Source organism: Perca flavescens, chromosome 24 (assembly GCF_004354835.1).
Source record: "Perca flavescens isolate YP-PL-M2 chromosome 24, PFLA_1.0, whole genome shotgun sequence".
NCBI lineage: Eukaryota > Metazoa > Chordata > Actinopteri > Perciformes > Percidae > Perca > Perca flavescens.
In genome coordinates this window covers 4812895-4838802 of record NC_041354.1, presented here as the reverse complement: position 1 = coordinate 4838802, position 25908 = coordinate 4812895, and the positions used below count along the sequence as shown (strand labels likewise).

Genomic DNA, 25908 nt, shown 5'->3' with positions numbered 1-25908 from the left:
GTTACAGAGTCCATGGGAGAACTTCAGACATTACCACAAAGTAATGAAACGTGTGGCAGGGCACCTTTAAATAAACCTTTCATTTAATTAAAGTATAACCAAACTAACCAAGTGGGAAACAGTTGGTCCAAGGGGCTTCTAGTTGGGTTAAATTGACCTGGCCTGTTGGGTGATTTGATGTATAGCAATGCATCATATTTTATAAACTCATCACAGGTTTTGTGTAATTTGTACATTTGATTTAGTTAGAATACAGAGTTGATTAGTGCTAACTTGTATTCCAGGGTGATCTTGGCCCAAGTGGTCCTCCTGGTCCGATAGGGGAGACTGGCTACGGACTTCCTGGTCCAAAGGTAACACTCAGTATAAGTAAACCTCTATTCTAGAACAAAACAATGTGTTTGTCTTGGATGGCTGCCTGTTAACACACTTTAAGCATGTTGTCATAGCTGATATGTTTGGAAAGTCAATTATCAAAAGAATTTAATAAGAGGCAGATCTGGCAGCACATATTTGCACTTTCATCATAAAGAACATTTCCCAGCATCCAGCAAAAACGAAAAAAATGGGATGCATACATCCTGTCGTGCTGTACTTGTTCTATATTTCAGTTCATAAAATGCTTCAGCATGTTTTGTAGTTTTAACCTTCCCCTGTTTTGATGTATTTACAACACAGGAGCACGGAAAGGAGCAGACAGCACATGTGTCCATTTACATCCACATTCCACTTCAGTTTGCTTTGAACATATAACTGTAAATCACTTTGTATCCTTTGCATAAATGAATTATCGACCTATTTGTCTGCTGTAGGGGAACCGTGGGGATCCAGGCCCTGCAGGTCCATTCGGTCCCAAAGGAGACGGCTATCCCGGCCCTGTGGTAAGGAACTAATTTAGAAACTGACATGCCCATTTGTCCACTCATAAATCTGTTCGTTCATACTATCCATCTAAACATTACATTAAGTCATCTATCCATCTGTCTTTTGCCTTCCTTTTTCTACCCATCAGTTCCAGCCATATATCTACATTTATTACCAAAAGTTACAGTACCTGGCCCTCATACACCTCTTTCTTAATTAAAAACATAACAGGGAGTAACAGAAGGGGAATCAGGGGCAAATATGGAGCAAATTAATTGTATTTGGGCTAGCAGGGGTATATGTGGTCACTGAAGAAAGAAATTAAATTTTAAAAGAAATACTTTTTTTAAAATTTTGGGAATCAGTTTATTTATATATGGCTTTTTGCATTAGAGTTAGATGAGAAGATCGATATTGCTCTTGTGTCTGTTCACTAAATATAAAGATCCAGCCTGCAGACGGTTAGCTTAGCTTAGCATACAGACTGGAAACAAGGACACAGATAGCCTGGCTCTGTCGTAATCTAACAAAATCAGCTCACCTCTACGCAAAATGTAAAACTATTCCTTTAATAATTTCAATATCTCTATGACTGTATTCTTCCTCCATGTCCTGTGTTGTTTAGGGCCCTCCTGGTCTGCCTGGACTTCCAGGAGAACCCGGCCAGGAAGGAGTGGGCATCCCTGGACCAAAGGTGAGAACTTGGATCTGTCAGACCAAAATAATATTTGTCAAGTGCATGTTGGTGGCAAATGAGCAAGCGTTACAGCATATCTAATATGATACAGATGGTTTCTTTGTGAAGCCAAACATTAGGAGCATAACATTTTGTGTTTGCGAAATGAACCACTGCTGTGAAAACTGAGCCAAAGCAATTGTCCAATACTGTAAGATCAATTTCAGTGTTTGAATCTGCACTGAAGATAAGTTAACGTAGGTCCCCAGTGAAAGATGAGGTCATTTGTTTGAGGAAACTAATTAAAGGAAACAAGATTTTACTCAGCACAGTTCATTTGTTTGATGGATTGTAAATTACTGTGTTGTAAGTGTTCATATATCGTCACTGTGTTTTCTCCTTTGCAGGGGGATGTTGGTTTCCGAGGGTTGCCTGGTTTACCAGGACCTCCAGGCGAAGGCCTCCAAGGACCTCTGGTACTTCATAACTTTCACTTTTTTTTTCAGATTTGACATGACACTAAAATGACTTCCATTTTGACTTTTCATCTACCTTTTATAACTCATAAAAACTGTTTGTATTCTGTTTCTGCAAACACAAATCAAGGACAACATTACAATGTGTTTACGTATGCAGAAAACCTGCTGTAATTCTATTTGACATACAACCAAATGGCGATTGAGTCATATCCTCCGAAGGATTATGTCTTTGCTGTAGTCTAAGAGTTCCAGATTGAAAAAAATAGGGCTTTGTCTTGTGTGTGAACATGCCCACCACAGAGGCCTTATATTCTAAGGCTGCCAGTTAATTTTTTCATGGTATTTAATCATGATTTCCCCTGCAGCACTCTAACACATTGGTGCGTAGTGTGAATCTCCACAGACATATGTGTCTGATGAGAAGCAGGCCTAACCGAAGCAACACCCCAAATACCCCGTCCAGAGTTCCTGCAGGCTTCAGACCAGTGTTTCTGCAGGTCCCAACGCTGTCACAGTCATGCAGCGGATTTAGTTGAGGCCTCAACTAAAGCAGTCATGTTGGCAGACTCCAGCCCTTATGCATGTTGAGAGAATGGTGGTGTCAGAAATTCATGAGTCAGTATTATAAGACCGGGATAATCCTCACCTTGAAAATGTTTTTTCCTAGAAATAAAACAGGCTGTTTCATATTCATTTTACATCTGTTCAAGAAAGAGGAATTATTGGTTACACATGTGTGATACATGGCTCAAAGCTAAAGCAGAACTAGGGTTACAAGATGCTTTCAGTCACAAAAACGGTAACAAAACACATTTGAAGAATAAACCTAAATGCTAAAGAACCTTTTTTAACTAAAATTTGACAAAAAGAAAAATTAAAATGAAGATGTTAGTGGACATGATTTTACCAAATGTTTTAGGGTGCAGGTGTGGCTGTGTGTATAGCTCTGCCAAACAGACCACTTTTTCTAAGATTTTCTAAACAAAAGGCAACTATGAGATGGGTTTGTAGTTTCGTGGTTCAGGTTTTTTTTAGATGAGGTTGCAATGAAACAACCGTAAAGTGACTTGGGACACACCTAGAGAACAGGGAATTGTTTGCAATAGTGTGTAACCGAAGGCTAATGTTGCCTAATACTTCTTTGGGGAATTTAGGTGGTACGATGTCAGAAGTTGTATAAAGTAAGTCCACTCCAATGTGATGCTCAGTGTATCCTCTGTACTGCAGGGTAACCCTGGGCGGCCAGGCCCTCCAGGGCCAACAGGGCCACAAGGACAAGGAGTTCAAGGACCAAAGGTAGGCTATGATTTGTTGTCCTTCTTATAAGAAAATCATGTATCTGTAAACTTTATCTGAGAGGTCTATAACCACCCTGCACATGCAAAGTAGTTAATTCCTGTGTTTGATTCTAGGGTGAACAGGGGACCCAGGGAGTGACAGGGCCAAGGGGGGTACCTGGTGAAGGTTTACACGGAGCTAAAGTGAGTCCCCATATTGTCTGGGACTTTTGAATGTGGGTTTGTGTGCACGTTTTATATTCCGATCGCTGATATTTTGCCATGCGATGTGTGACAGGGTGACCGTGGCTCAGCAGGGGAGAGGGGGCTGAAGGGAATCAAAGGAGATTTGGGAGATCCTGGAACCCCGGGGGAACTTGTGAGTCACCCTTATGAAGCTTTTATATGTCTATTTACTGTGTAATGCTTTGTGAGACTTATGCTCTAATCCTTGTTATTACTAATTTCAGTAAATATTTGTCTCTAATTTAAATTTTAAATGTGCAGATACTACTTTTTGTGTTCTTATTTTAGGGCCGACCTGGTGTCAAAGGTGAAGCAGGCCTCACTGTAAGTCTTAATACTTTTTTATATACTTTTTTCATTTACTTAAGTTCTGTACTTAAGTACAAATTAGATGTACTTGAACTCTACTTGAGTATTTCCATTTTATGCTATTTTCTCCACTACATCTCAGAGGAAATATATATTTCTTTCTTTTTTTCAAACCCTAACACTACATTTGTCTGACAGATTTAGTTACTACTCAGATTACAATTTTCCAAACCCATCCTGACCAGTTAAACCATGTATCTCCCAATTTGGGGATTTTAAATTTAACATTTTCTAATCAACTAATGGATTAAGTGTTTGAAAATAATGTTGCTATTTTTACACAAGTAAAGGATCTGAATACTTCCTCCACCACTGACTTTCAGTTACTACTGTTTTATTTATGCACTCTCACTGTGTTGGTGTATTCATTTCAGAGAGAGGACATCATTCGGATGATCAAAGAGATCTGTGGTAAAGTATCTTGTAATCTTTGCAATATTTATTTCGCTTCTCAGTATTGACTTAACAGCACAGATGTTATAAGAGAAGATTTAGTTTCTGAATCTAAGCCACTGTCTCATCTTATCTGTAAATCATTAGATCAGATTCCACACGGTCAACCTCGTCAGAGTGACAGTTCTGCCATGAGCTCATATGTTGATGTGATGTGATTCCAGGATGTGGGATCAAGTGTAAGGAGAGGCCCATGGAGCTGGTGTTTGTCATTGACAGCTCGGAGAGCGTGGGCCCGGAGAACTTCGAGATCATCAAGGACTTTGTTAACGCGCTGGTGGACCGAGTCACGGTGGGCCGTAATGCCACCAGGATCGGCCTGGTGCTGTATAGCCTGGAGGTGAAGCTGGTGTTCAACTTGGCCCGCTACGTCGCCAAACAGGACATCAAGCAGGCCATCAGGAACATCCCATACATGGGAGAGGGCACCTACACCGGCACCGCCATCCGTAAAGCCACCCAGGAGGCCTTCTTCAGTTCACGTCTGGGAGTCAGCAAAGTGGCCATCGTGATTACTGACGGGCAGACGGACAAGCGAGAGCCAGTGAAGCTGGATATTGCTGTACGAGAAGCACACGCTGCCAATATTGAGATGTTTGCTCTGGGGATTGTGAACACCACCGACCCAACACAGGCTGAGTTCATGAGAGAGCTGAATCTGATCGCCTCTGACCCAGACAGCGAGCACATGTTCCTCATTGATGACTTCAACACCCTGCCAGGTTAGACAAACTTGTCTTTGGTAGTGCTTTGGTGAGATATTAGCTTATTGCTCTCATATTGGTATCTGTAATGCATATGTATGAGAAATGCCAGTAAACAAATGCTTACGGTAGTTTTTAATCATTTGTGAGCCTCAGATGCTGGTAAGTTGTCAGTGGGGACTTTTTCAATGTATTCTATGCTTAACTAGTTTGAAGTTACGTAAAGAGTATGATCATTAACTAAAATAAAATGCAAAAAACAGCCATTGTCCTTTTAATATTACAAATTATCAATGTAATATATAACCCAGGCTTAAAATCAGTGTACTTTATCTTTACCTGAGTGTCCTCCACTAGCCAGAAACCTTTTTCCATGTCTAAGAGTCTACAGTCATGCTACTGCAGCAGCAGCTATGAGAGGATGTATTTGTACTAAATGTTAACATCAGCATGTTTACATGCTGACAGTGACAATGGTAACATGGTGATGTTTTGCAGGTATAATATTTACCATATTTGTTACTCGTATATTAGTCTATATCCACGACGTTACACTTCCGGGATTGCTCAGGTGCCACAGGAGATTTCGCCAGATGCATGTCTTTTCGCCGATGTCTGTTTCCTTCCGCTTTCTTTGTGATGAAATTCTAAACTCCAGTGGATTTATGAGGATTATGGTTAACTCTCCTCAGATCTCTGCATGGTAAATTGAGACAGCTAGCTAGGCTATCTGTCCAATCTGAGTTTTCTTTCGCACGACTAAAACAACTTTTGAAGTACACCTTCCACCGAAACAAGTTCCTTCCCGAGGCTATTTTGCAGCAGCTCCATGACGATTGTGATTGGTTTAAAGAAATGCCAATAAACCAGAGCACGTTTTTCTCCTATCCCGCAATGCTATGTGAACTAGCCAGACCCTCCTCCGCAGCGTGTGGAGGATGGTCTGGCAAAGCGAGACTAATGTATATTACAAGTAGTTCTGGACAAGAACAATTTTTGACCAGATGATTGCACTCGATGAAAAGTTCATGAAGAATATCATGGCAATCTATCCAATAGTTTTTGAGACATTTCACTCAGAACCACAGACGTAAACCTCATGGTGGCAATAGAGGAAAAGTCAGGGGAATACCACAGTCTATAGGATACATCTTCTGGGGACCCTGAGTGTCTGTACAGAATCTCATGGTAATCCATCAAATAGTTCAGTTCAGTCAAATTGGTGGACAGACCAACATTGCCATCCCAAGAGCCATACAGCTAGTCCGTCTAAAGAAATCTTTGTTTAATCTTTAGAGACAACCCGTAAACCTTGCTCTGACTTCTCCTCTCTGTGTCTTTCTGTCTCAGCGCTGGAATCCAAATTGGTCAGCCAGTTCTGTGAGGACGAGAATGGAGCCCTGATATATAACAGAATAACTAACGGCTACAACGGCTATGGAAACAATGGCTACAATGGCTACAACAGCCACAACGGCAACAGGAATGGCAACAATGGGAACTATGCCATCGGCGGCTATGGATACCGGCCTGCGACTGAGCAGCAGGTACTGAATGGCCGTCAGACCGGCATCAACACTGGGGCCAGCACTCCGAGCCATGGAGGCCGGGTAGAGACCACCCAGCATGGCAGCAGAGGATCCAGCACAGGACATGTATGGAACATATGAGTGTATGTATGTTATAAAATGATCCTTATAAAAGTGTTTAACACTGTTTGCTGGTTTTGTCACCATCAGGAAGGAGGAGGGCAGCATGTGTTCACTGAGACACGCTTGGGAACTGAGCGTGGGGACACATTTAACCGCAACACATCAGACATCAGACCTCCTGCCAAAGAGGATTCCTCCAGTACCAGAGGCTCCTCATCTTCATCATCTTCTTCTTCGACAAGAATAACCACATCCTCCTCAGGTGTATCTGTACAGCTTGTGCCTGACCTAAGGCCAGCTCTTCCCAAAGGTACAGCTTGTCTATTATGCTCTCATACTTTTAGATAATTCTCTCTAGCCAGGGCATGCAGAGACATGGCACAGTGACATACCCATTCACAAAACAGAGTCTGTTTGATAGTAATTACAGAGAAACACTATCAACAACTGAAGCGGCTTCTTGTAAATGACTCCTCGGGCAACACAAATAAACTAAATCATACCTTCAGGTTCCACTAAAATCAAACGAGCAACAGTGTTTGCATTTTATTATAGCGTCCATATGAGTGTTGCATCATTCCTCTAGGTGTGGTCAAAATAGTAAAAACGGTTTCCTGTCGAAATCACTTAAACGCCGCTAGAGGTCATCAGGTTTAACTTAAAGCCAGGGTTGGTAACTATTTCCAAGGTACACTTTTTTTATACATTGTTTGAAAGGGTCTTTACACCCCGGCAGCAATAAATAACTTATGGGCTCTGTAAAAGGAGCAAAAAAGATCCGTCATCTGTAGCTGCTGTAATCCTGTAAAAACGCCCACCAATCACTGCCTTGCGGTCCGCTTGAGAAGAAGCAATGAAATGCCTCCTTGCCCCACTGCTTGCCCCACACTCCCGTGTACGAGCCTTAGCTCAATTTGCGTCATCGCCACCGGAGTTACTGTCTGCTGGAGAATGGAGGAGAAAAGTCACCACTGCCACGGTTACTTGCAATCGATCAGAGAAGGATTTACCATACATCTTCTATATTCTTCTTTCTTAAAAATGTCCTTTTTACTCACTGATACTGTATTTCTTTCTGCAACAAACGTGATTTCCATTTTTTTTTTTTTTAATAATTTTACTTGTGTGAGATACTGAGATAATATCTTTAGTGGCAATTATGTAGAATTGACAACACACATATTTCTAATATATAGATAGAAAGATATATACTGTAGATAGATAGTCATACTGTAAGGTCATTCGACTGGAAAATAAGAGCTGGAACCAATTTCCGATTAAAGAGAGCTGTTCTGTGGTGTTCCTCTAAATCATTTATGCAGAGAACTTAATCATTTTGAGAAAATGTTTGCCTTCTGGAAGATGTCAACAGTGAGGTGGCAGGGCACAGTGCTTGTGCTAACTCGTCAATGTCATTACTGCTGTGTATTTCCAACAGGTTAGTTATTATTACAGCCACAACTTTGTTAATAAACCACCTTATTGTTATCTTGGAAACATCACCTATAGTTAAAGGTGCAGTAGGTAAAACTTATAAAACTAACTTTCTGTCATATTTGCTGACACTGACCCTATGTTCCAGTACAACTACATGAAGCAGGTCATTTAAAAAAAAATCCGGCTCTTCTGGCACCACCTACAGCCTATAGTGCGAGTTGCAAAAATCCACAACTCCCTGTTCAGATGCACCAATAAGGGCCAGGGGGGTGTCTAACTGCGTGTCAATCACTGCTCATGCTCATTCATTCGCCCTTTTGGGCTTTAGTAGAAAGGGGGAGGGACTGAGAAGTTGTCGATGTTCACATTTTTTGGCTAAGTTCTGGATCTTCGCAATCCTACCTACAGCACCTTTAACCTGGGGTTAGGTTAAAAGTTGGATTAGACTATAAGAGCTAAATTAAAACTAGCCAAACACTACAGACCAGTCTAAAATAGTTTTATCCCTACACTACAGTTAAGCTAGTCAGATGCTAAGTGATATAACACAATCCTAAATACAGTATGCATGATCAGATCAGCTGTGATGTCACTTGATAGATTACTTTCCAGTGAAGCTCCTGTCCAGTGTGTTAAAAGTCCATGTGGTGGAGGGGACTTGGGGGTTATGATAAGTGCTTTGTGATTGACAGGCTCAGTAATGAGGTCATGTAGGTGAGGAGCAGGGAGGCCAATTATTTTTGATGCAGTGTGGATGATTTAATAGAACCTGCTGCTTTTCTTGCAGAGACTGTACCCCTGGACCCTCGCTGTGGCCTGGTTCTGGACCAGGGCACGTGTCGGGACTATAACATCCGCTGGTACTATGACAAGCAGGCCAACGCCTGCGCGCAGTTCTGGTACGGAGGCTGTAATGGCAACAAGAACCGCTTTGACACAGAGGAGGAGTGCAAGAGGACGTGTGTGATCGCTAGATCCACCGGTACATTCTCATGATTCATCCCTGCCATATTAATACCATTTATGTCATTGACACTTAGAATGTCAGACAGAAAATCTTTCTCCTTTTTTTGCAATTTCCTCAGCCGAAATGAGGCCATAACAATTTTATTGGTTCCAAATGTTTTACAGTATTGACTTTCTCATGTTTCCTTTTTCCAGGAGGCTGAGTGAAGGCATCTGCTGTAGATACTTCAAGGAGGGGCAGCTAAAACCAGCCTTTTTTCACAGGGTTATGTAAAGTTTCTGCATACACATGTACACTGATGTTCCGTATCACTGTTAGATTTCAGTTCCTGTCTTTGTGCCCCCTCCTGTACCACTTATTGTAATATTTCTCCTCTAATTACAGTGAAAGAGAGCCCAGCTTTGATAGCTACTTCCGTTGTTTTGTTTTTTATATCAGCACGGAGGATACTCCATCACTCCTACTCAGGAATAAAGATGAGCAAGTGTGTCCACTTTCCAGGGGATTCCCCCCACCGCTCGGACATGATTTTCATACACAGTCTGTGAGTGCTGCAAAGATTGTGAAAAAATGGACTGGCCAGTAAATAACTGTGGTACCTTATCAATGTCATAATCATACATCGCATCAGTTATTCAATATGGCATAAGGACATAGTGTAGCTATTCATTTCTTTACTCAAACAGTCACTGTAGGGCATATTGGTGCATAATCACAAGAGCCAATAACACAACACAAATGAAGCCTCTCATCGTTTATATCAATAAAATATAGTTAGTTCTTTTTTATATACATATAAAAATGACTGATGCTCTGTAACTTCATGGAATAATTCTGTGCATTTTAATGTTTTTTTTCTGAATGAAAATGTGATGTTTTTTGTTTACGTGATTTCACTTCCTTCCTACCACTAACCTTTGTTAAAGCTGTAAACTAATCAACAGACACACACACACACACACACACACACACACACACACTGCCCTCTACTGGGTAACACATGCTGATGTCACTGAAGTCTGTACTACAGAACAAGATACTAGAATTGTACTTCCATTGTTGAGCTACTGGTTTGTCACTACAGTATATTACTCAGCTGTCCTGACTTTATGAATACATATTGTACTGTTACATGGTTAACATTTGATTTCAAAATTTTTTTAATAAATCTGATCTAAACTAATACAATATGTGCAAATGCATCACCTTCATGGCAAGGGACTGTATACAAATTATATTAGCTTACAGTCACTCTTTTATTTTTGCATGATAACAGAGGTATAATTAAAGTTAAAGTATAATAATAATATTATATAAATATATATACAAATAATTAAAGACTATAAAATGATGAAATTTCAGCATCACATATGCAAATATATATTATATATTCTGCGCATGCGTTTTCAGCCCATGGGGCGATTTGACAGTCAGTCCAACTGTAACCAAAACGCATCATTTATATATATTAATTTGCACTGGAGTGGGAGTTTTCCGTTAGCATAGCATTTAGTATATTTATTTATATTTAGCTAAAACACAAAAAATGGTTGGAATATTGGGTAAACGCAAGGTATCATTTGTTTCACTTCTGTTTCTAATGCTAATCGCTTTTGGCATTTTGTTGTGAAACAAAAATCCAATGAAGTTAAGAAGTGTTTAAATCCAGGTACACCACATCAAATTATTGATGTTTTGCCTCTTACAATATTAAAGGTTAAAAGAGTTCTGTTATTAGTATTTTAAGATATTCAGGGTGGGAGGGTGTTTACATTTTTTTTGGAGTGTCTAAACAAAAATAAAGCTAGGGTCTTGCTTTTTTTTAAAAGAGCAACACAGGGTTCAACCTCCCTCCCTACCCCAATCATTTACATACATTACCTAAATATTCTCCAAAAATAAATATTTGCAAGACATGTTTAAGAACTTTGCTTTATTAATCTACAGTGGCTTTAGTAAGTGTCGGAGCTTTCTTAAGCAGAATCTTCTCTCCCCTTCTGCTTAAATTACATGTTAGACACTCCTCGACAAGTGCTGTAGTCTGATCTATCTTTAGTGCTGCCCACGGGAGAAACGTTACCTAACTCTACACACTCCTCACACTTTGTCAGGTCACAGAAAGACTTAACAATATGAGATCCTATTGATCCAGACACATCAGTAATGGCCTTTTTAGCACTGACATCATCTCAGTAATTGAGGTAAGTTTTAAAAGCTTTAACTGCAAAGCAACACACTCTCACAAAGTCACAAACGAACACACACACATACACACACACACACACAGCCAAGCAGCTGGACAATAATACACCGCACAGGGAAAGGGAGAAGCTTGCTGATTGGTGGACAGAACAGCTTGTATGCATGGCTCTCACCTGTTTCTGCACACTTTCTGCTCCATTTTTAGCACAATGATTTTGTGCTCTTCAAACTCACTTATATTAATAATGCCATGCTGTGAAAAGATAAAATAAGGTAAATTTTTGTATTTACTTTGGTGGTTCCTTTGAGGAATTGTAGCAAAAGATCCAGCGGAGTTAACAGTGAACGCAGTGAAGTGCTAAAAGAAAGTATAAAAATACCAAAAAATCATTAGAAATATTAAAATATCAAAATAATAGCAAACTGTTGTTGCTGTGAAGTTTGCTGGTTAAAATGTAGAATTTGCTACTTTTCTTTGTCATATATGATAGTAAAGGTAATAACTTGGGGGTTTGGATTGTTGGTTGAACAAAACAAGTAGTTTAAAGATGGCAGCATGGGCTCTAATCAGTAAGCAACTTATGAGTAACTGATAATCAGAAGTAGGCTAAATGTAAGTTGCAGCCCTAGTAGTATATCTGTGGCGGTAAAAGTGACTAGTAATTGATAATTGTCTATAATAATTAACGATACTGTCTTGTCTGCTTGTATATGAATTACAAAGTATAAAGAAATTGGTGTATATGTAAACATAAGCCTAAATCAGTACAGTTGATTTGGCTGACTGAATAAATAAATGAAAATCAGATATAAATGAAAGGAGATGTATAAACATATTTTTGAACATGACAGTGGCTGCTCTAAATATCCTCCCAGTCATACGTACAGCTTAAGGTGAGCTATTCGAGGGCTTTGGCAGCATTGTCTCCACTGTTAGTCAGCCACATGACACTTTGGGAGCTGAATCATGGTGGCACAGCCTGAGCAGCCAGTTGCTACTTTCAGTCTGTGACAGCAGCTGCTCCAAGCCCAGGCCTGTGCTGTGATTTGGCCCAGTCAGATTCCACTGGAGCTAAAGCAGGCAGGGGGCAGAGGGAGCTATATTTAGAGTGGGACAGGATTAAATTGCAGGGTCTTCACTCTAGGAACCTTTTCTGTGCTCTGCCTTTCCCAGCCAGGACCAACTGCCAAAAGGACCTGTGGCCGCCGTTTCCTTCCTCTTTCCACAGACCCCCTTGTTCACCCGCTGTTTCCCCTCCTGACACGCCATGGACCCCAATGCCATCAAGGAGGAGCTGCGCCTGTTTCAGAGCACCCTGCTTCAGGACGGGCTGAAGGAACTGCTGAATGAGAACAAGTTTGTAGACTGCACCCTGAAGGTAGGCGACCGCAGCTTCCCCTGCCATCGGCTGATCATTGCCGCCTGCAGCCCTTACTTCAGGGAGATCTTCTTCACAGAAGATGGGAAGGAGGTGGAGAACACCAAGGAGGTGGTCCTGGAAGAAGTCAACCCTTCCACCCTAGAGATGATCATCCAGTACCTCTACTCGGCTGAGATTGACCTCAGCGACGACAATGTGCAGGATATAATTGCTGTGGCGAACAGATTCCAGATCCCTTCTGTCTTTACGGTCTGCGTCAACTACCTTCAGAAGAAGATCTCACTGGGCAACTGCATGGCTATATTCAGGATGGGCCTGGTGCTCAGCTGTCCCAGGCTTGCGGTGGCTGCACGCAACTACATCGCCGACCGCTTTGAGCTCCTCTACAAAGAAGAGGAATTCCTCAAGCTTGCAGCCCACGAGCTGTTTGCCGTCATCGGTGGAGACGCGCTGAACGTGGAGAAGGAAGAGCTGGTGTTTGAGGCGCTCATGGCCTGGGTCCGCTATGACAAGGAGCGTGTCAAGGTCCTGAAGGATGCTTTCAACTGCATCCGCTTCCGCCTGCTGCCGGAGAAGTACTTCAAAGACAAAGTAGAGACCGATGAGATCATCAAGGCCGACCCAGAGCTCCAGAAGACAATCCAGATCATCAGGGATGCCTTCAAGGGGAAACTTCCAGAGACACCCAAGAAGAAGGAGGGGGAGGAAGGAGCCGGCTTGGAAGGAGGTGAGGAGGAGGAGGAAAGCCCATTCCCCGGCTTCCTGAATGACAGCCGCAGACACGGCATGTACGCACGGGAATTCATCGTCATGATCAACGATACGGCGGCGGTGGCGTATGATGTTAGCGAGAACGAGTGCTTCCTGGCGGCCATGTCGGAGCAGGTGCCACGTAACCACGTCAGCCTGGCGTCCCAGAGGAACCAGCTCTACATCATTGGAGGACTGTTTGTGGATGAGGAAAACAAAGATGTACCCCTGCAATGTTACTTCTACTTGGTAACCAGGTTTTCCTTTCATTTGATACTGCTCTATTTTATCACTTCCTTCATTGCACTAAATTAATTATTTAAAGAAATCGTTTGACAATTTTGGGAAATATTCTTATTCACTTTCTTGCCGAGATTTAGATGTGTGTGTGTGGACACCACTGGCATATCTTAATGTTAAATATGAAGCTAGAGCCAGGAGACTGCTAGCTCAGCTAACCACGGACTGGTAGCAAGGGGAAACACCCAGCATGGCTGTGTCATTTTAATACTTTTGTATGGATTAAAAAAGATATATCACAAAATATAACAAGTGAATTCATGGGCTTAAGTTGTGCTGGTAGGCAGATTTTAGTTTACATTTCTTCAGAGTTATGCTTGCTGTTTCCTCCTGCCTCCAGTTTTTGTGCTAATTTAAACTAAGCCCCTGCTGGCTATCTTTTATATTTATTGCACACATGAGAGTGGTGTCAATCTTCTCATCTAACTCTTGGCAAGAAATCAATTGAGTGTATTTCCCAGCATGTCCACCTACAGTGTTTGTAGTATCTTAGAAGTTTTTAAGTATTTGTGAAAATAATGCGCTTAGCATTAGCTCACAAACTGTCATTCAAGTACTTTAGCTCATCTGAACCCTCTTTGCATTTCAATGTCTTAATGGAACTCGACCTACACATAAAGCAGAGAAAAATGGAACACAAATTCAAAGTAATCTGTGTGTAACCACAAGAATGACTGGGATTCTGTTTTCCCTAAATCCTTCTGCAATCAATCGAAGGATTATTTTTCCCATGTTGCCCATCAGGTCTAAAGTCTATACAGACACTCAAGCCTTAAATTCTACTATATTTTACAGCATAATCAATATGTGGATACCACAGTATGATGGTTCATTTCCATCTTCATGAGGAGACAAACACACACAGCTAATGGGTGCCAAGCGGGAGTTTTAATGTACTTTTCTTCACAGTTGGATCCACTCACATCTGACTGGGTCGCCCTGCCGCCCATGCCTTCTCCAAGATGCCTCTTCAACATTGGAGAGAGCGAGAACCTGCTGTTCGCCGTGGCTGGAAAAGACCTCCAGACCAACGAGTCGCTGGACACTGTGATGTGCTACGATGTTGAGTTAGTAGCATTATTTGCTTCTTTTCCCTCACTCTTTTTTTTCTCAGCCTGTGTCTCACCTTTTATACAGTTTTAAGGTGATAATTGACTTCAGTAAAAGAAGATTCATAAATATATATATATATATATATATATATATATATATATATATATATATATATATATATATATATATATATTCGGTGTTCAAGTATAATTAATTGTGTTTTGATGTGATCTCACCCTCTTACGGTTCACTTCTGTCTACGGGACGTTTTAGCCAACTCTAAAATCCTTTCTCTGTCGTAAGGACTAGGAGACCGTTATTCACGCTCTTATTTTGTCTCGTATTGACTGCTGCAATTCCATGTATTCTGGGATTTGCCAATCATCTTTATCACGCCTGCAGCTTATGCAGAATGCGGCTACTAGATTGTTGACTGTTACCAGAAGGAGGGATCATATCTCCCCGATATTGGCTTCTTTTCACTGGTTACCGGTCAAATATAGAATCGATTTTAAGGTAATGCTAGTTGTTTTTAAGGCATTACATGGATTGGCCCCTTTATATATTGATGATCTCCTTACCCTACATCACTCCTCCAGGAACCTAAGATCGTCTAATCAGTTCCTTTTAGCTATTCCACAGTCTCGGATGAAAACAAAGTGTGATCGTGCCTTCGCCGTTGTGGCCCCGAGACTCTGGAACAAACTTCCCATTCATATTAGGTCCTCCTCTACTGCCGAGATCTTAAAGTCTCGTCTTAAAACACATTTTTATTCTTTGGCGTATGATTTAGTTTAGGGACAGTTGTATAGAAGTGTGTTGTTTGTATGCTGTTCATTGTGTCTATATTTTTATTGTCTTCCTTTGTTTTTCTAACTTAATATAACTTTGTATAGCACTTTGTTCAGCCTAGGTTGGTTTTAAATGTGCTCTATAAATAAATTGACTTGACTTACTTGGTCTCTTCAATAGTTATGGAGCATTTTTTCTTGGTTTTCGAGTAAAGATATTCTACTTGTTACATGTTTATCACAAATCCCAATGGATTTGGCTCTACAAACACTACACAAAGCAGAAGCAACATATTCAGGGGAACAAAATATCCTTGAAGAACATAATTTAAAACTATTAATTACGTTTTAATTCTTCAGGAAGATGAAGTGGACTGAGACCAAAAAGCTTCCTCTGAAGATCCACGGCCATGCTGTCATCTCCCACAAAGGACTGGTCTACTGCATTGGAGGAAAGACAGATGACAAGTGAGTAAGTGTGTGTGTGTGTGTGTGTGTGTGTGTGTGTGTGTGTGTGTGTGTGTGTGTGTGTGTGTGTGTGTGTGTGTGTGTGTGTGTGTGTGTGTGTGTGTGTGTGTGTGTGTGTGTGTGTGTGCGTGCGTGCGTGCGTGCGTGCGTGCGTGCGTGCGTGCGTGCGTGCGTGCGTGCGTGCGTGCGTGCGTGCGTGCGCAGCTGTTTGTGGTCCATCACACACTGCCAGAGTGCATAGCTGCATGGTACTTCATAGAAAACATTGCTACAGGCTAGGACTGTTTAATATGTTGCCATAATATTGATCCTGTGCATGTCTTGAATGATACAGTCATAGTAACGGGTCTGAAGAACCACTGAACATACTGTATGAACTGTGTTGCAGCGCAAGCAGCAGTGATACATGAACAAAACAGCCAGTAGGTCCCTTAAACCTTAGGATTTAACACTGTATTTAATAATAAGTTGTGTACGTGTAAAGATCAACAAGGCCGAAAATCTTTATTCGAACACAATATTATGATATCCATTTTCAACCAACTATAACCAGTGTTGTTTCAGATTAGATGGTGTTGCTTTAATCCTGTCCCATTACATATGTGTTATCAGATACTGGACAGAATACCAAACAGAAATGTCTGTGAAGACTTCAGGATTTTACGTTCAAACTGGTGATTAATAGTCACCAGGCCCTTCTGTCCCCACACACTAAAACTAATCTAGGTAAAAAAAAATAAATGTGGGTGGTGATGTCACAGTATCATGGCACAGTGGATATGACACATTCTTTTGGTGTGGGAGATCTGGGTTCAATTCCCATTGCATCAACATCAACCAATGTGTCCCTGACCAAGACACTTAACCAATCGTTTTGTCGGCCTTTGACATATATAGCAATTGTAAGTCGCTTTGGATAAAAGCGTCAGCTAAATGACATGTAATGTAAAATATCCTGATTTAATTATTGTATTTCATATTGTATTTCATTCAGGTTGTTCTTCTTCATTTTCATTTTCTTATTTATTCTATATTTTCTATGTTTTCTTTGATTCTATATTGAAGTAGCGAGTTCTGTTCACTTTTTTTCTTCTGAGCAACTTATTCAGCCTTTATCTCAGGTGCAACTGTTTACCTGCTGATTGTTAATTTGACACTGTATCCTTTAAAAAGAGAGTGATGATCTGATGAAGGTTTCATGCTGAAACACATTGTTAGTCCATTAGTAACATAATTATTAATGATTAAGACACAAGGTGACATTTTTATCACTTCGGTCACTTTACTGGAATGTCACCTTATTGCGTTAATGGCTATACAAAGCTTTTGGGGAAAACAAATTGACATTTACAGAGCAGTTTATTCCAAATTATACTTATTTTCATTAATCCATTGTGGGATACGCTTTTGTCTATATCTGCTATTTGTTGTATTTTTGTTATTTAACTTTTGTGTTGTATTTGAATGTTTTGTGTAGAATGAAGGTGCTTTTTGTAACAAAAGTCTGCCACCCATTCATTTGTGTAAGCACCATCTGGTTGTAACATCTTTTGACACTAACATTCCCATGATCATATTTATTCCTTCATCTCCACAGCAAAGCCCTCAACAAGATGTTTTCATACAACCACAAGCAGTCCGAGTGGCGGGAGCTGGCAGCCATGAAGACGCCCAGAGCCATGTTCGGAGCTGTCGTCCACAACGGCAAGATCGTGGTGGCTGGTGGAGTCAACGAGGAAGGCCTCACAGCTACATGTGAAGCTTATGACTTTGCAACAAACAAGTATGATTATGTTTAACCTTTAAGTTGAGACATTAGGTTAAAAATCATCTACAAAAACAACATTTAGACATCATTAATTTAAGAAAAACCACAGGCTATGGAGCCCCAAAGTGTTCAATATTACATAAATAAATAACAAATTCTGAAATAAACATATGAATGTATCGTGTAAAATAACAGACCAAAGTAAACCAATATATAGTGAAATTATTTCAGAAATAATTAAATGTCAACTCATTATGATGAATTGTTGTTTCATCATGTACATTTTTTTATTAATATAATTTGTTTTTCATAAATGCCCTTTTTCAAAAGCCTGTTTTGATTTCCTCATGACATTGATACTTATTTGTCATATTTCACATTAGCACATAACCCCCAACCTCCCCTAACTGCCTGTTAGCTATCTAGTTTGTGTGTCTTATTTTAGAATCAAAAGGCTTCTGCTGTAACTGTGCCAAGCTACTTGTATTTGAATGAAGTGGGACATTATGCAATGAAAAGTGACATGAAATAAAAGTGTCTTTGGGTAGAAAAACCTCTGAAAGGGGGAATTTTGAAACACAGACTTCAATAGTGAAAAAAATGACCTGTAATAAAACTAATAACGTTTTCTTATTTCACAATGTATTGGCTAATTTACCTGTATATATGTTATGTTATTTATTTAAAAATGTCTTAATTATATATTTAATATTGAACTCTTTGGGCCTCTATACCACATCTCAGTTATCTCCAACAGCCACTAAAAAAAATAAAATTGGAAAAATTGACCAAGGTACAAATGGCATTTAGAATGAGAGCCCTATCTTACACTTGACCTTCTCCTGATGTGGTTTCTCCTCAGGTGGGAGCCCTTCACAGAGTTTCCCCAGGAGAGGAGCTCTGTCAACTTGCTGAGCAACGGCGGCTCCCTGTACGCTGTGGGCGGCTTCGCCATGGTTGAGACGGAGAGCAAAGAGGTGGCTCCCACAGAGGTCACTGACGTCTGGCAGTAAGTCTTCTCAAGTTATGCAACCAAGATTTACATGTTTTGGTTGGTTACCATTGTGTTTGTTCCCAGATCTGACTCTGCTCTTGGTCTTGTTAGGTATGAGGATGATAAGAAGCAGTGGAGTGGGATGCTGAGGGAGATGCGTTACGCTGCCGGCTCCTCCTGTGTGTCCATGCGCCTCAACGCTGCCAGGATGCCCAAACTGTAGACAGAACCACTTTCTTTATTTTTTAGCCCCCCCAACAACACGTCCTAACACCCCCCTCCTCCCCCAGCGAGCTGCCTCTGAGGCATCTCATCCTCTGCACTCAGATTTCTGTGTGTCGAGATGATCTTTGACATTAATTTTTCTCTGAACTCAGATGATTTTCATCTGTACTATAAACACTCGGTTCTGCTGCCTCTTCAAAGACCGCACCATCCTGACACTATAAAAAAAAAAGAGGCCACAATTTAGATTGATCTATAAAGCTCGGCTCTACACCATTTCTAGCATTTCTTTTGTAAAATAAACATTTGTAAACTTCTTCACTTCTTTTCCTGTTTCTGATTTTGTGTGATCGACAGAAAAGTGACATTACAGAGACTGTGTCAACGCGCCGAGGGCAGCTGGTGGAGAGAAGATGTATATTTGTAGCTGCTTTGTACTTTTCATGGAAAACAAGGAGGTAGAACTGGGTTAATAGTAGGTGAAGTATTTACATTTAAACACAGCTTAATGATCCTCAAACATGTGTCACACCTTCTCGTGTGTGTCAACATGACCGTGGGTTACAACACTGCAAGTTCAAGAAAATGAAACAGAACAAAGACTGGAAAAGTTAAGGTATGTCTATGCAGTTTGCCCTCACACAGAATCACAACAATGATTTATTTTTTTTACACTTTATTAACAGGATAATGACACAAAACCAATATTTTTTCAGAATGGTTTGCAACTGTGCACTGTAGCTGTAAAGTCAAGTAATGTAAGTAAGGACATTTTAATGTTGCCTTTATTTTACCAGGGGTACAGACTTATTGGTATTAAAAAATCTATTTTTCTAGAGTATCCTGGCCAAAATAAAACAAATTACAAAGTTATTAGATTACAAGAAAAATGTTTTTTAAATGCGTCCTGTGAAACCAGCTCCCAAAGGTTCAGGTGATTTTTACCGAGCCGAGTGAGCAGCATACTTAAAAGTGAGGTGAAGTTTGACCTGTAATACACTTTTGCCGAGGCCTCTTCTGGCCCAGGTTGCAAGAGCTAAAAGAAAAAACTTTGATTCAGGAAGTAAACAGAAACAGGACTCCAAATGCATGCTTTCATCTCACATTTGGACAAAAATACAATTGATTTCCAGCACTGAGAACTACTGTTAATGTGTTGCATGTGTTAATTAAAGCATGTTGACACCTTTAAGATTTGCTCACAGTTTCAGTGTTAAAATTTTTTCAATGTTTGGAATTGACGTATTGATTTAAAAGTTGCTCATGGAACTAAGAGAAATCTCTGGCCGCTGTTCAAACTAAAAATAAACAAAGTGAGAGTTTGGACTTTCATACAGACGATACTGTTATTTAAGCATTCCTTTCCCGCATTTTGCCCAACTTCCTCGTTACTTCAATCAGAAACCAAGGTCTTTGTCTACTAGATTTAGCTCTTCAAGTCACCTAAGGTAATCGCGTGCCTGTTTAAAGAAATAACAAAGACATCTTTCATCTTTTCATTTTTATTGAACAAAAGGTGCACTGGAGAGTTTAAATGTTCAAAACACAATGTGTTCCCAGACGTGCTAACCCTTTTTCATAGCAGAATCCCCTGAAACCCGATCTGTGTAAATAAAGTGACCCTTGAGCTTTATTAGCTCAAGCATGACACCAGGAAGTTAATGCACATGGCTGAAGGTGAATCACACAACAATGGGCTTTAGAACTAAACTATGCTGGAGTTTCCCCCTGGGTGTTGAAGGGGACAGGAGGGAGTAGGAGGAGTGACAGAGAGATGGATGTTAAAACAGAGATGAGACACTGAAGGCTTGGAGTGAGCACTGATGAGGACACTGTAACTAAAAGTGAGTAGAAAAATAATTTTTTTAAACTATACCTTTTTGACTCGGCCTGTGTTTACGATTTCGACATTTTGTTGGATGAAATTAGCTTTCGGATAGAAATTGTACAAGTCCCTGCATTATGGAATCATGTTGTCTACAAGCGATGTGTGAATGACACTTCGTACATCTCCTCACATCTATAATGAGAGCAGATTGCACTGACAGCATTAACGGAAGCTGCCATCAAGCCAGGATGCCATTGGCGCTGTAATATCCTGAGAGACTCAAAAACCGAGGAAAGAAGGTTTTGTTTGTTTCTTCCCCACTGAGTTGCTTGATTGTTTGTTTCTTTCCTAGGATATCTGCCCATGCTCTCGTCTTCCTTCCTCAAGCAGTAATTGCCTTTGACAATTATATGACAGCTGAGGGAAAAAGGATGGATGACTAGGTCGTAGCCTATTTTCTTTCTCACCCAAAAACCTATAATGTATAGTGTATATACCTGAATTGGGAATCATCCAGCTCAAAAGTTCCATTACAAAAAGCCATACATTCAGCATTTGTTCAGCATATTTGAAAACATTAAAGCTGCACTAATCAATATTTTTTTACATTAAAAATTAATCAAATGACTGCATGTTAAGTGGATGGTGTCACTCGTAGGGACTTACCCACAGAGAATTACCACCTGACTCTGAAATTCCTCTCAGCATACGGAGCATTTCAGCATTTTTCAGCTCATTGTTTTGGTCTTAGCGTGTGCAGCTAATGTTATGGTATATTCTCACTGTTCTCATACATGTAGCAGTCGCAGCAGGCAGATACTGTAATCCCAGTAAAGAAAGCTCTGTCAAATTTTCCGACAAGCTGGTGAAAATAGTTGAGCATTTGCAGGTCCCAGATTTGTTCGTCATGTCGACTCCATGTGGTGATGTTAGCATTGTGTCTACGCCCCCAAGTGGTCATAAAAATAATACAGGGTTTAAGTTTTCAAATAGCGCAGAAACAGTTTGAAAAAATCAACAATTTCTGTAATCAGTTAATTGAAGTCAATTATCAAGCAGCTTCTTGTACGTTAGTAAAGAGCACATGTAAAATACATCTTTCTAGTGGTCAACAAGCCCTACCTACAGTATAGATCGGCCCCCCTGAAAAAAAACTTTTGACTAGCCACACATTTTTAATTATAAAGGAAAGTATGTGTTTAAGTGTTAGATATATATTTTCTGTGCTTTTCTATCTCCCCAAACGATGATTTAAATGATGTTTCAAACTGACTTAACACAGTCAAATTTCAGTATCTTAAGTCCAGAAATATCAGTGTAATTTGTGGATAGGTGTAGCATTTAACTTCTTGGATCATTAAAAATCCCAGGAAACAAGGACATGACCTCTTGGTCTGCAATTTTAACTACGACTTCGGCTAGATCCCTCTTCTCAGAGTTTTATATTTTAAATGTGGTTTGTAAAATTGCTTTTGATTCTCAACAGGACTCAGCCATGGAACATCCCAACTGCACCGACGTGGACCAACTGATAAAACGATATTACCTGCCTGTCTCCTACATCATCATCTTCATTGTGGGCCTGATGGGCAACATAACCTCCATTGGCATTTACGTGACAAAGCTGCGTCCCTGGAAGAGCAACAGCATCATCATGGTCAACCTGGCACTGACTGACCTCCTCTATGTTCTCAGCATGCCCTTCCTGGTCCACTACTACAGCAACGGGGAATTGTGGACCCTCGGCGACTTCATGTGCCGCTTTGTGCGCTTTGGCTTTCATTTTAACCTGTATGCGAGCATCCTCTTCCTAACGTGTCTCGCCGTTTTCCGCTATGTGGTGGTGAGCAAGCCTCTGAGGGCAGCGCAGGTGCAGCAAAAGTTTTGGGGTATAATTGCGTGTTCAGCCGTCTGGATCATCGCCGCTGCCGAAATCACTCCCATGTTGATGATAATATCCTTAGACCAGCGCAACAACAAGACGTACTGCTTAGACTTTGCTAGCAACATAGACCTTAGTAACATGTTAAGTATGTGGTATGTCCGGCTGCTGACTGCCTTCGGATTTCTACTCCCTCTAGTGGTGGTATTCATGTGTTACATCGGTATAGTGAAACAGTTGGCCAAAGGGCCTTACACAACCAGCCCGTGTCGGATGCGAGCACGGCGCGTGACCGTGCTGATCCTGGTGGTGTTTGTGGTGTGTTTCCTGCCGTATCACATCTTGCGTGTGTTGCGGATAGAAACTCGAAGGATGCCGTGCATGGTGGAGTACATCGTGCATGCAGCGTATATTATCTCCAGGCCTCTGGCTGGATTCAACACCTTTTTCAACCTGGCTCTGTACACTCTTTCAGGTGATAAGTTCAGGATGGCCTTCATCAGCACTTTTCACTGGGACAACTGGCTGACCAAGTTCAGGTCGCTGCTCCAAGCCATCTTTAGAAAGGAACGCCGCGACATGCCGGCCGCATGACTGGCGACTGTCCAACGCCTGACTTTTCTTTCTTTCATCTGTATTGGACATAATATCAATTAATTATTTTTATTATTTTTTTTAGTTTAAGTGCAAAAATATTCATCAGTGGTTCATGTTTATGTTGTGTTTAAGCCCCCTACCGCTAGATGGCTATGCTGAGACGCACCACTAGTGTCCTTGCCTAACAGTACCTAGCAGTGCCTGACTTTTTGCTAGAAGCTAACAACGTAGCTATGGCTGAACTTTGGCCTACTTTATCATATAAAAATGTGCTCACTAAGAACCTGGGAACCACAATCCCAAACTGGCCGTTTGATTTTCTGTGTACTGAATTGTTTACCTAAAGTAAACTTCTTTGACTTTTATGCACATCATGTCTTTTTTTTAAATATTAGTTTTTCTAAAATTATACTTACTTACTTATACTTATACTAAACAAATCCCAATATATTGCCTTACGTACAGTATGAAAATATATTGCAATATATTGAATCGTGACCCATGTATCGCCAAATTCTTGCCAATACACAGCCCTAATGATAGAAGGTTGATTGCATTCGGACTGAAAACAAACCACTCCAGAGTTCAAGTGGAGGCAAGCTGAGACCCCCCCCCTTTTTCTGTGATCTATGCCCGCTTGTTTTGCTCCACATCCGAGTGTGATCGCTGTGTTCATGTATGTCCAAACAAACCGAATCTGGAGTTGTGACGCTCCAGGTTTCGAAACAACTGGCCCAAACAATCTAGTTGTGAATACACCCTTAGTTATACAGTAGAAGGGTTCAGTTTGTAGTCCTAAAACCAGGAAGTGAGTTTGCATTCCTGAGCTGTGGGTTCCCTTGCCAGATTTCCAGTTAGTTTTTCCTCCGTATTTTACTTGATACAGAAAATAAGGTCTGTGCCTTTAATAAAACCTACAGTTTTACAAAATGTTGTATATTACACCTGGGAGTATCTTAACCATTAACATACAACTTTTTTTGTGCTTTAAAAAGAATGAAACTACAATGGTTTTATTTAGTCAACTACTCAACACTATTTTTAAATACATGATTGCCGAGCTAAAATTGAGGGTTGGAGACTTGTAGAGATGTATAGCTACCTAGCTCATTTTAGCCTATCGTTAGCTTGACATTATTTTGTCTGGTTAAAAAAATCATAAGAGGTGTCATCTTGTTAGACAGCAAATTGTTATGTTACCTCTGTATTTGTTGCAGTTATATTTATAATGCAATAAAAAAAAATTTACACAAAAGACTTTGAGAGAGGTTAGGTTTTCTTTCTTTTCTTGCGTTCCTTAGTCCCCCAGTACTTTGGAAATGGATGCAAATTTTAAAATTGTAGCAAAAAAAAAAGAACTATCAATCATCACGGTTTGCTGCGTTCGTCTCCCCAACAGTGTGATAAAATGATTTTACAGCCGACCTCCTGCAGCTGCTCATCTGTGAAAGACTCTGAGGCGGTGTCTAAACACTTAGCAGAGTTCTCTTTGCAGATGCATGCACCTTCCCCATGAACTAACAAGGCAGGCAGCACATCCCTCGTGTTGAAAGCATACTGTACACCGCTTTCTATTTTGCTGGACAGAGAAATGTTTTACTACTAAGAGAAAAACACATCCGTTTATCTTCATCAAACACAAACGTCCCGGAACAAATACTCCCTGTCAACAGAGAGACATCATCCGTAGATAAAGGAAGCTGTTACACTATTTGTCTATCCCTCGCTGCAAACGGATTCATTCTGGATACCATATGTCACTCTGCTGCAGTACCCGGTTTTATGGTTCACTTCACAGTTTAAAACAATTAGTAAGCTGTGTCGAATAACAAAGGGTCTTATCATTTAAAATGGAATTAATGTAATGTTTGTAAGGTGTCGGTCACTTCTCTCTGTGCATGCGTACACAGAGAAGTAAAACCCAGCGTAATTATCAAAGGCTTACATAATTCTAATCTTTCTCTGTTACATGCTGTGCAAGTAGAATAGAGACTGCAGCTAGGGATGGAGAGGCTATTTTGGTCCGTGGATGTAGCCATTTCCTTTTCTGCCTCCTGACTGATCTCCTCCTCATCCTCATTTTCCTTCTCATGAACAAAACGTCTGCGCCGAGTGGTCGGGAAGTGCTTATCACAGCCACGATTTTCCAGAAATGGGACTTTTATATGAATTATTCCAGCACCTAACATCTCACAGGCCCGTCTGTAGAAATGTGTTGAAATATTGTTTTTCTAGCGGATTGCAAATGGAACAAGGTACTGTATGCTTGTCAGATTATGGAGGAAAAAGCATTCAGCAAGCCAATTGGTTTCTTCTATTTTCTGCTGCGCCAGAGTCATGGTCAATTGAACTTTAAATGATCAATTTGGAAGCAAAGAGCCCGTGATCAATGTCCTAATGGAGGAAATACCAATGTTCTCTCTCTGTGATGTAGGAGCGCTGAAACTGGCTCTGACAGCCTGTCTTTCAGGCCCGCAGCTCTCCTCCTTGTGCGTCAGTGTGTCTGTGCGTGTGTGGATATGGAAGAAGTTGGCACACCGCATG

General features: G+C 40.6%; 3 protein-coding genes across 5 annotated transcripts in view; all 3 read left to right on the top strand.

Moving 5' to 3' along the window:
- The window catches only part of LOC114550850 (collagen alpha-1(XXVIII) chain-like), a 37881-nt gene extending 27596 nt beyond the window's left edge, over window positions 1-10285 (top strand). For all 3 annotated transcript variants that reach the window (XM_028571768.1, XM_028571770.1, XM_028571769.1), the window contains exons 23-36: window positions 285-353; window positions 813-881; window positions 1490-1558; window positions 1948-2016; window positions 3247-3315; window positions 3432-3500; window positions 3595-3675; window positions 3831-3866; window positions 4286-4322; window positions 4529-5086; window positions 6419-6723; window positions 6808-7030; window positions 8945-9139; window positions 9319-10285. In XM_028571768.1, coding sequence (XP_028427569.1) covers window positions 285-353; window positions 813-881; window positions 1490-1558; window positions 1948-2016; window positions 3247-3315; window positions 3432-3500; window positions 3595-3675; window positions 3831-3866; window positions 4286-4322; window positions 4529-5086; window positions 6419-6723; window positions 6808-7030; window positions 8945-9139; window positions 9319-9326 — 1857 coding nt within the window. In that variant the 3' untranslated portion in view covers window positions 9327-10285. The remainder of the gene's footprint in view (window positions 1-284; window positions 354-812; window positions 882-1489; window positions 1559-1947; window positions 2017-3246; window positions 3316-3431; window positions 3501-3594; window positions 3676-3830; window positions 3867-4285; window positions 4323-4528; window positions 5087-6418; window positions 6724-6807; window positions 7031-8944; window positions 9140-9318) is intronic.
- Window positions 10286-12401: 2116 nt separating this feature from the next.
- LOC114551091 (kelch-like protein 41b) lies at window positions 12402-19378 on the top strand. Its single transcript, XM_028572170.1, has 6 exons — window positions 12402-13707; window positions 14668-14825; window positions 15963-16070; window positions 17668-17853; window positions 18701-18847; window positions 18944-19378. The coding sequence occupies exons 1-6, from the start codon at window positions 12595-12597 to the stop codon at window positions 19053-19055; spliced, it is 1824 nt and encodes a 607-aa protein (XP_028427971.1). The 5' UTR covers window positions 12402-12594; the 3' UTR covers window positions 19056-19378.
- A 90-nt stretch (window positions 19379-19468) lies between these two features.
- On the top strand, window positions 19469-23446 carry LOC114551092 (2-oxoglutarate receptor 1-like). The gene has a single exon (XM_028572171.1). It carries the CDS (start codon window positions 22267-22269, stop codon window positions 23359-23361), a length of 1095 nt encoding a protein of 364 aa, XP_028427972.1. The 5' UTR covers window positions 19469-22266; the 3' UTR covers window positions 23362-23446.
- Window positions 23447-25908: the final 2462 nt, after the last annotated feature.

What these genes read in the sequence shown, in the direction of transcription:
- LOC114551092 (XM_028572171.1), top strand. Translation starts at nt 22,267, where the DNA reads ATGACCTCTTGGTCTGCAATTTTAACTACGACTTCGGCTAGATCCCTC.
- LOC114551091 (XM_028572170.1), top strand. Translation starts at nt 12,595, where the DNA reads ATGGACCCCAATGCCATCAAGGAGGAGCTGCGCCTGTTTCAGAGCACC. An exon ending in TGCAATGTTACTTCTACTTG is followed by an intron (nt 13,708 to 14,667) that starts GTAACCAGGTTT and finishes TTTTCTTCACAG; the next exon opens with TTGGATCCACTCACATCTGA. An exon ending in GTGATGTGCTACGATGTTGA is followed by an intron (nt 14,826 to 15,962) that starts GTTAGTAGCATT and finishes TTAATTCTTCAG; the next exon opens with GAAGATGAAGTGGACTGAGA.